This window comes from Microcebus murinus, chromosome 21 (genome assembly GCF_040939455.1).
Source record: "Microcebus murinus isolate Inina chromosome 21, M.murinus_Inina_mat1.0, whole genome shotgun sequence".
Taxonomy (NCBI): domain Eukaryota; kingdom Metazoa; phylum Chordata; class Mammalia; order Primates; family Cheirogaleidae; genus Microcebus; species Microcebus murinus.
In genome coordinates, this window is record NC_134124.1 from 2,442,176 (window position 1) to 2,452,269 (window position 10,094).

At 52.9% G+C, this 10,094-nt stretch overlaps 1 protein-coding gene across 1 annotated transcript; it reads left to right on the forward strand.

Moving 5' to 3' along the window:
• Window positions 1-3,853: 3,853 nt before the first annotated feature.
• On the forward strand, window positions 3,854-7,548 carry SOWAHA (sosondowah ankyrin repeat domain family member A). The gene is made up of 2 exons (XM_075996031.1): window positions 3,854-4,252; window positions 4,805-7,548. The coding sequence occupies exons 1-2, from the start codon at window positions 3,854-3,856 to the stop codon at window positions 6,038-6,040; spliced, it is 1,635 nt and encodes a 544-aa protein (XP_075852146.1). The 3' UTR covers window positions 6,041-7,548.
• Window positions 7,549-10,094: the final 2,546 nt, after the last annotated feature.

Consider the following 10,094-nt stretch of genomic DNA (forward strand, 5'->3'; position numbering starts at 1 on the left):
TACTGATCACAGTCGAAATGAGTTAAACCACATAAATCAATAACGATCTTTAACAGGGGCATCTTCTCCCTCCTTGGAGAGAGGGGCAGTAACAAAAGCCCAAGGTTGATTGAGGCTCCACTACCCGAGATCATGGAAATGGTTTTTCAAGGGACCCAGCAATTGACCCAGAAAAAGTGAAAAATTACACACACACACACACACACACACACACACACACACACACATATATATATATATATATAGAGAGAGAGAGAGAGAGAGAGGGAGAGAGGGAGAGAGGGGGGAAGAGAGAGAGAAGCTGTTGAAATGAAAATCACAACAAAGGGAACGTGACTTTGCAAATGAAAACAAGGCAATTCAAATTCTGCTTCTGAAATAGCTTTGGCACCATCCCACTGTGCTGGCTTGATCTTCCACAAGGGCCCTGCCATCACCTTCCCAGGGCCCCCTCTTCTCCCCCTTTGCCACACCAGCCTTGGAAGGAGCCTGGGCTGCGAAGTGACGAAGTGACGTGTGGTCTAATCGCACCTGTGCAGAATGGCACAGCTGGCTGTGTGTGTATCTACAGATGTGTAGAGAAAAACTGCTCACAGCATAAACCGAAAAGTATCACGAGTGGCTCTCTAACATGTGATATGTTCTTTTTATATGTTGGAAACAGAATTGGGAAAACATCATTATTAATTTTAGAATTAGAAAATAATTACTCCTACTTTTTAAAAAGAAGAAAGCAAGATTTTAATGGCATTCTACTGCAAACAGGGTAAAGTCCAAACTAGCATTTAAGGCCCTCCACCCATGACCCGGATTACTTTTCGAGCATTATCTTCTTCCGTATCCCTGGCACACACCCTAAACTGCAAACACACTAGACACTATTTACCCTGAATTCAGCCTTCACAGTCCCACTTCCAAGCCTCCACCTACCCTGTTCTCACAGCCTGCCTCCGGAAGACTTCCTGGGTCCCCTGGCCTCCCCTAGCCCTAGAATCAACGTGCTGGTAGCACCTGGAGTGCTCATTTCATGTGGCTATGTAATATAATTAATTGCATGTTTTTCTCTCCTCCACTAAGCAGTAGGCTCTTCAAAGGCCAGTTGTGTCTTCTTCCCAGAGTGCCTGGCTCACTGCCTTGCACCCAAAGATATTCAATAGATGTTTGCTGAAATAAATTATAGAAGAAGTGCAGAGCATGATACACCTGGAGCAGGCGCAGAAGGCTTTTCAGGGATAGGACTTGAGGTAGGTTTAAAGAAGGACTAATATTTAGACAGAAACGATAACTGATTACAGTATCATCATATGTTAAAAACAGAAGGACTTCTTCCAAGGGGACTGTTATCATTCTGATGTAGATTGCTTAATACTACAGGGTATATTGATTCTGAAAGTTCTCCTTTAAATGGGAGATATACTTTCTTATTTTGCACTTACATTCTTAAGCTAAAAGAATACATTATTTACAATTGAAAAAATAGTTGTCTAAACATGAAAATGTCATAAGAAAATAAAATTAAAAGACAAATGACAAACTGGGAAAACATAACATATGTAATAAAGGGTCAATAACTACACATAAACAAGAAAATTATTAATAAGTGGGTAATGGGAGAAAGGCAATTCACAAGAGAACAAATTCAGAAGTAGGAAAAAGTTTAACTTTGCCATAATAAAATAAATGCAAATTAGAGTGAGACAGCTTTTTGCGTTTTGAATTAACAAATTAAAAGATACAACTCAATGCCAGTGAGGGAAAGACAGGGTACTTTGATGGATCCGTAACTTTTCTGGGAAACAATTTAGCAGTAAGTTTCAAGAGTCTTAAAGATATATAAGGTTTTATACCACAGCAGCACCATTCATAAGAATTAAAAACTAGAAACAATATAGACAAATAAGAATAGGAAAACAAAGTATCATACTACATTTAATTGATGTTATCATTAAAAATTATATATATGTATATGTGTGTGTATATATATATATATATATATATTTTTTTTTTTTTTTTTTGAGACAGAGTCTCACTTTGTTGCCTGGGCTAGAGTGAGTGCCGTGGCGTCAGCCTAGCTCACAGCAACCTCAAACTCCTGGGCTCAAGCAATCCTGCTGCCTCAGCCTCCTGAGTAGCTGGGACTATAGGCATGTGCCACCATGCCCCCGGCTAATTTTTTCTATATATATTAGTTGGCCAATTAATTTCTTTCTATTTATAGTAGAGATGGGGTCTCGCTCTTGCTCAGGCTGGTTTCAAACTCCTGACCTTGAGTGATCCTCCCATCTCGGCCTCCCAGAGCGCTAGGATGACAGGCGTGAGCCACCGGGCCTGGCCTCCACTACTAATTTGAATGGTCACTGTAGGCCAAGCATTATTCTAAGTGTTTTGTCTTTATTTTCTTACTTAATCCTCACAACCACCTGAGGAGGTAAGGACACTTTGCATCCTGGTTTGGCTTTACAGAGAAGCCAAGGCACTTGCCTAAGCAAGCCAGGATTCGAGGGTGGAAACCTGACTGGAGTCTTGTTTCCTTAATGACTGCAACACGCTTCCTGTGGTTATACATCGTCATACCTTTGTAGTACTGTGCTTGTAAATTAAGAAACTAATTCCACCTTTGCCCCAGCGGTTCCCTGGGCTAAGAAAGCTCTTCCCCATCTACATAATTACTCCCTGATCTCTTACAAGTCCTTGTTTGTCACCTTCACAGTGAGTCCTAGCCTCACCACTCAGTTCAAAATTGCAACCTCTCCCCCTTCTGTTTTACCCTGCTCTATTTTGTCCACAGTATTTATCTAGCATATTATGATTTTCAGATTCACCATACTACTTATATGACTTCTGTTCCCCTCCAATATATGAGTGCTCTGCCCCCCCCCCTTCTTTCTTTCTCTTTTTAATCTGTCTTGCTGATTGATACCCTGCAGCCTTAAAAGGTCCTGGCACTAGCTAGGTGCTCAATAAATATTTGTGGAATGAATGAAGTTTAAAAAACACAGCATGATTCTGACGTTGCTTTCTTATTTTGAAGCGTGAACATGTATACATTTGGGGGGAATATTTCAAAACGTTAATAGTAATTTTCAGGTGATTTTTTTTCCTTATGTTTTCCAGAGATTTTATTTCCAAAATTCTACATAAAACTGTATTATTTTATGAGAAAACTGCTTTTAAAGCGTCTCAGCCTCCAGCATTGCCACGCACTGCGAATTGTCTCGCTGTAAATTTCACGAAGCTGTCCCCCTGCATGGCACGCGAGGGAAAACTGGAGAGGTGCTGACGGTCTTTTATAAAAAATTGGTTTTAAATCATCACCAGGTATTTTTTAGTGGCTAGCTATTTCTCAAAGCAATGCAGAGGCATGCCTCTGCGGTTCTCGGCCGCATCGCTAGGAACGCGCCCACCTAGCAACGGGCCGAGCCGGCGCGCTGCGCCCTTAACTCCCGGGGGTGGGGGGGATTTCCGCTCCCCGCGTCGCGGGTGGCAGCTGTCACCTGCAAGGCGAGCACCGCGCGGGGGATGGAGCCCGGCGCCCCGCGGCCGGCAGGCACAGGCGGGAGCCCGCTCCGAAGGCGGAGGGCCCGGCGGGGCGCCGGCAGGGGGCTCTCGCCGCGGCGCCCCGCGCCCTTTGCCCCGCGACACCGGGCGTGACCGAGACGCAGCCCCGGGTACACGCCCGAGCGGCGGCCGCGGCGACAGCGATCCCGGTGAGCGCGGCCGAGGCTGGCGTGACTCTGGGAACCGCGGCGCCCGCGCGGCGCCCGCAGAGGCCGCCTGTCGTGGGCGGCGGGCGGGGCGGCCCGGCCACCCCCGGGGACGGGGACGGGGACCGGCACGCGGACGGGGACCCACCATGGCGCTCGCCGCCGCCGCGGCCGCCGCGGCCGCCGGGGTGAGCCAGGCGGCGGTGCTGGGCTTCCTGCGCGAGCGCGGCGGCCAGGTGCCCAGCGCCGAGCTGCTGCGCCGCTTCCAGCCGCTGCTGGACGCCGGGGACCCGCGCGGCCGCGCCGCCCGCAGGGACCGCTTCAAGCAGTTCGTCAACGACGTGGCCGTGGTGAAGGAGCTCGACGGCGTCAAGGTCGTGGTGCTGCGGAAGAGGCTGCGGCCGCGCGACGGCCCGCAGCCCCCCTGCAGCCCCGGGGCGCCCGGCCCGCCGTCGGAGCCCGCCCCGCTCTCGCCCGGGGAAGACTCGGCGGAGCCGCCAGGGGACCCGGCCTGCGCACCGCGGGCGGCGGAACCATCAGGCGACCCGGCCTGCGCACCGCGGGCGGCGGAACCATCAGGCGACCCGGCCTGCGCACCGCGGACGGCGGAGCCATCAGGGGACCCGGCCTGCGCACCGCGGGCGGCGGAGCCATCAGGGGACCCGGCCTGCGCACCGCGGGCGGCGGAACCATCAGGCGACCCGGCCTGCGCACGGCGGGCGGCGGAGCCATCAGGGGACCCGGCCTGCGCACCGCGGGCGACGGAGCCATCAGGGGACCCGGCCTGCGCACGGTGGGCGGCGGAGCCATCAGGGGACCCGGCCTGCGCACCGCGGGCGGCGGAGCCATCAGGGGACCCGGCCTGCGCACCGCGGGCGACGGAGCCATCAGGGGACCCGGCCTGCGCACCGCGGGCGGCGGAGCCATCAGGGGACCCGGCCTGCGCACCGCCAGGCGACCGGGCCTGCGCACCTCGGGCGGCGGAACCATCAGGCGACCCGGCCTGCGCACCGCGGGCGGCGGAGCCATCAGGCGACCCGGCCTGCGCACCGCGGGCGGCGGGACCGCCAGGGGACCCGGCCTGCGCACCGCGGGCGGAGGGACCGCCAGGGGACCCGGCCTGCGCACCGCGGGCGGCGGGACCGCCAGGCGACCCGGCCCGGCCACCAGAGCCGCGAGACGCCCCCGGGGCTCCGGCGTCTGAACCCACTCAGCCGACTGCGGGGCTGCCGTCGGGCCCCGCCGACCCGCGAGCGCCCGCCCCGCCCGGGCCGCCGTCCGAGGCGGCCGCGCCCCGGGTGCAGCCGGCAGACCCGGCCCCCGCGCCGCCGCCGCCCAAGCCCTGCATGCTGCCCGTGCGCTGCGTGCCCGCCGCCGCCGCCCGGCTGCGCGCCGAGGAGCAGGGCCTGCGCCGGCAGCTGTCGGAGGAGCCGGGCCCGCGCCGCTCGCCGCTGCTGCTGCGGCGCCTGTCGGTGGAGGAGGCGGGCCCGGGCCTCGCGCCGGGCCCCGGCCGCTCGCCGCACCTGCGGCGCCTGTCGCGCGCCGGCCCGCGCCTGCTGAGCCCGGACGCCGAGGACGCGCCCGCCGCGCCGCCGCCGCCCGCCGTGCCCCTGGAGCCGGCCGAGCACGAGTGGCTGGTGAGGGCGGCCGACGGCCGCTGGAGCCACCAGCTGCACGGGCTGCTGCTGCGCGACCGCGGCCTGGCGGCCAAGCGCGACTTCATGTCCGGCTTCACGGCGCTGCACTGGGCCGCCAAGAGCGGCGACCGCGAGATGGCGCTGCAGCTGGTGGCGGTCGCGCGGCGCGGGGGCGCGCCGGTGGACGTGAACGCGCGCTCGCACGGCGGCTACACGCCGCTGCACCTGGCGGCGCTGCACGGCCACGAGGACGCCGCCGTGCTGCTCGTCGTGCGCCTGGGCGCGCAGGTGCACGTGCGCGACCACAGCGGGCGCCGCGCTTACCAGTACCTGCGGCCCGGCTCCTCCGCGGCGCTGCGCCGCCTGCTCGGCGACCCGGGCGTGCCGGGCACGGCGGAGCCCGGGGCGGCCGACGGCGGCAGCCTTGCAGCCCGGCGCCCCGTGCAGGTGGCCGCCACCATCCTCGGTTCCACGACGAGCGCGTTTCTGGGCGTCCTGGCCGACGACTTGATGCTCCAGGACCTGGCCCGCGGCTTGAAGAAATCCGGGTCCTTCAGCAGGTTCTTGGGCGCCTCGCCCATGGTTCCGCGCAAAAAGACGAAGATCCGTGGTGGCCTGCCAGCCTTCTCCGAAGCCTCCCGTCGACCCGCTCCCGGGCCTTTAGCTGGCCTGGTGCCCAGTCTGCCTCCCACAACCTGACGGTCCCTGGGGCCGCGGCCTGGTTGATCTAAGCGGACCTTTCCCGCACAGTTTAAGGCTACCCAGGGCTGGGGCCCAATACCCGCAGCCCCGTCCTGTTTTCAGCGTTGTCCGCTGCAACCTGTTCTACGCAAATGGGCCTGCGCCCCCAGAGTCTGTGTTAAGCTTGACCCGTCTCCAGAGACTCCAGCTCTCACTGAGACCTGGAATCTTCTCTTATGAAGAACTCCAGTAGTCAGGCCCAGAATTCTGGAGGAGACTTGAAATTTAAGGTTGAAGGTTAAGGGGCAGCAGCTGGTCTGGCCCCTGAATGCCTTGGTATCTACACGGCCCCAAGCCAGAACTAGAGCATGGGTGTCTCTTTGACTGTTGGTAGGTGTTAGGTTGTCTGTCAGCCTTAAGATATGTGGTGGTTTTGTAATCTGATGCTTTTATTCTGTTTTTAAATTGAAATGAGGTAAAGCGACTTTCATAATAACCTTCTGAAATTATATTTTTCCACTCTTAGGCAAAATGCTCAGACATTGTCAATTTTTTGCTAAATATTTTGGAATTCTATTTAAAAAATAGATTACCAAGATCTAAAGGAAATTAGTCCCAACAACAAACTTAAAAATTTATCTACCTCATTTTAGGTAATCAAGATTCTAAGAGAGTCTTGAACGCAGAATAACCATTGTGACCGTTATGAATGTAATTAATTTCAGTTGTACTGTGAATGCTAAATATTTGGAAACAAGTGCATCTTAGGAGTAAAGGTGACAAAGAGAAAAACATTTTGGCAATTATTTTAAATTTGCGGTTGTCTTCATAGTGAAATATAAATGTTGTGTTTGGCACTGGTACGTGGCTATTTTGATTTGGCACGAATATTTACTTTTTTTAAATTGTGATTTGTGAATTGCACTTTTGGACCATGTTTCTGAGTCTGTGGTTTTCAAATCCAGCTTAGTCTTTTGGTGCAATAAATGAATATTCAAAGAAAAAAAATTCATAGCATTGCACCAGAAAAATAATAGTAATGGATACAATTAGGGAGCAACTACTTTATATGAAAGTTCTGTACAAACAAAAAGCATGTGATATCCATTAAAAATTTTTGAAAGCAGACAACTTATTCCAAAATAGCAAAAGCAGATTCTCTTTGTTCAGTCAACTTGGATGAGTGTTTTAACTTCCCTGGTCCTTTTTTCCTACCTGTAAGCTGAAGTTGTAGATAATGCCAAGATTTCCCAGGTTGAACACAGTGTAATTATAATGCATTTTTTTTTTCTGTTTTAAAGATGTGGAATCCATTTGCCCAACCAGCCTTTTTCCTATCATATTGTAAGATGCTCTACTTTTTCAAATTGCATTTGCATGTCATTAGTTATATCAAATAGTTTTTGTGGCACAGGATAGTGGGGCATTTTCCCCTGGTATATATCAGTGAAGGCTTTGAAATTATTTAAGGCAGTCCTTCTTGGAATGTTTTGATTTAAGAAATGAAATAAACAGTCCTCCATTTGTTCTTGCTTGTGTGGTGATGTACTTCCCTTAAACATTCTACAGCTTTTGCTATTGTATTTGCCTTTTCTTATCTACTTAAGTTTTTCCTTTTTCCCTCATTATTCTTCTGCCTCTTTGAAGCATTCTGTTATTGAAAGAGTTTGGATTGCTCTGCAAAGTGAAGGAGTCAACCACACATGGATATGGTAGCCAAGAACTGTAGATAAATGTAGGCCCTGATCTGACTCTTCCCATCCTCCTTGCCTGACACTGTAGGTCATTTGCATAAATTATTTTTAAATGCAAATTAAATCTGCCTCTGCAGAAAAATTGTGGGAGGCACAATTACAGTAATCTGAGTAGCTGAAGGTCTAGAAAACAATAAAATATTAGAGATTTTCCATAGTAGTAGACCTGACTGAGACAAGGTAACAAACGTCACAGACACAGGTATGACCTACCTTGAGAAAGACTAAAGTTAAACCAGCAAAGTGTTAATAACAACTGTTTATTGCGCACTTAAATCAGAGGGTTATATGAACTGCCAGAAGAATCTTTGTGCTTCAGAAGGTGTGCTGACAGCCTTCCATGTTTAGTAAAACATTTGGTGAGAGTCAATACCTCTAACACTCAGGTGTTAGAAACCACTGCTTTTTCCTTCCAGGCCAAAGCTATTTTTTTTTTTTTTAAATTAAGGCAATTTAGCTGGTAAGAATTGTCACGAGGACAATCATTTCTTTTAATGGGGGAGAAGCTAATTGTTGATGTAGATGTGTATGAGTCATATGCATAGCAAGCTTTTTAATAAAGTTTTACGTTTCCTTTAATGGAAATGCATGTGTTGTGCTTACCTAATGGAGATCCAGGGTGGTGCTTATGCTGTAGAACCTGTATTTAAGTGCCAGGCACAGTTCTAAATTCTGCAGGTATTAACCACAACCTTACACACAGTATGTACTGTTTGTATTTTGATTTTAAAGCGAGGAACCTGAAGCCTAGGGAAGTTGTAAGTAACTGGTTTGGGCCCCAAAGCTAGTAAGTGGCAGAGTCGGGATAGCAGCCTCGTGCTCTTTTTCATGAGGCTGTCACAGGAAGCGGGGTGTGTCATCTCAACCCTTTCTCATCTAGCGACCTGGGCAAGTCCCCCAATTCTCCAACCTCCATCTCCCTTCTCTGTGGGACAGAAGACTGGCATACCTGTCCTACAGGGTGCTGGGAAGGAAGAACACATGGAATAAGGAGGTAGAGCTTGTTATGAATTGCAGTACCAACCTGAGAGATTACCAGGAGTGCCAAGATGGTTCCATGGGGATAAAGGGCTGCATTCCAAATCAGCCTGATTTGTGGGTTTGCTTTACAGGATCATTCTTTTATCATGTTAGCATTTGCATACGTAAACAACTCTACTAGGAAAAATGTATTCTCATAAAGAAGATCATCCCATGTTCTGTATACGTTATCACTTTAGCTAAAACAGCGATAACAATGACTTACTTAACTCACATTCCTGTGTCCCTACTCCCAGGTTCAAGACCCAAGCTCCCGCCGTTCAGCCAGCTGGGCTGAGAGCACCCCTCTAGCCACACAGTGAAGGCTGGGCCCACCCAGGACTCGTATTCTCACCCTTTTTTGGCCTTTTCCTGGAAGACATTATTCGACCATTTAAAATGTTTCCTTAGGCCAGGCGCGGTGGCTCACGCCTGTAATCCCAGCACTGCGGGAGGCTGAGGTGGGAGGATCCTTTGAGCTCAGAAGTTTGAGATCAGCCTGTGCAAGAGACAGACCCGTCTCTACTATAAATAGAAATTAATTGGCCAGCTAATATATAGAGAAAAAATCAGCCAGGCATGGTGGCGCATGCCTGTAGTCCCAGCTACTCGGGAGGCTGAGGCAGGGGGATCGCTTGAGCCCAGGAGTTTGAGGTTGCTGTGAGCTAGGCTGATGCCACGGCACTCACTCTAGCCTGGGCAACAAAGCGAGACTCTGTCTCAAAAAAAAAAAAAACAAGAAAGAAAGAACAGGTAACAGTCCACTGAGACCTGAGCAGCACCGAGTACAAAGCACCAAGCACCGAGCAGTACCCCCGCAGCACGACGGGGTCCTAGAGAGGATGGCCGGCCCCTGTCCCCCGCCCCCAAACGCCCCTTTCCCGCTCTTTCTGAGGCGCTCGGCCACTTTCCACCTGACCTTCCTCACAAGCGTCAGAGTCACGCGGGAGCGAGCAGCCTGGCAACTCGTCCCGCGAGGCTCCCGGAGGCGCAGGCGGCGGCTCGCGGGGGCACGCTCCGTTCCCGCCCGCCCGCGCGCGGGTTGGGGCGCTGCGGAACCCCGCGCTCCGCGGCCGGAAGGTGCGACGCGCGCTCTCCACCCGCACGCGAGGAGGCGCCGCGGGGCGGGGGCGGGGCGGCAGCGCTGAGGCGACCGCGCGGACGCCTGTTGCCCGGCAACGACGCCCGCCAGCCCGCCGCCTCCACAGAGCGAGGGCGCCGCCGCGCGGGCAGGCGGGCGGGCGGGCTGCTGAGGGCGGCGGGGGCGGGAAGCCCAACCGCGACCCGCGTAGCCCTCT

Bases quoted from the DNA above. Each gene is read 5' to 3' on its own strand.
- SOWAHA (XM_075996031.1), top strand. From the start codon at position 3,854: ATGGCGCTCGCCGCCGCCGCGGCCGCCGCGGCCGCCGGGGTGAGCCAG. The intron at 4,253-4,804 runs GCCTGCGCACCG...CCGCGGGCGGAG, and splicing joins CGGAACCATCAGGCGACCCG to GGACCGCCAGGGGACCCGGC.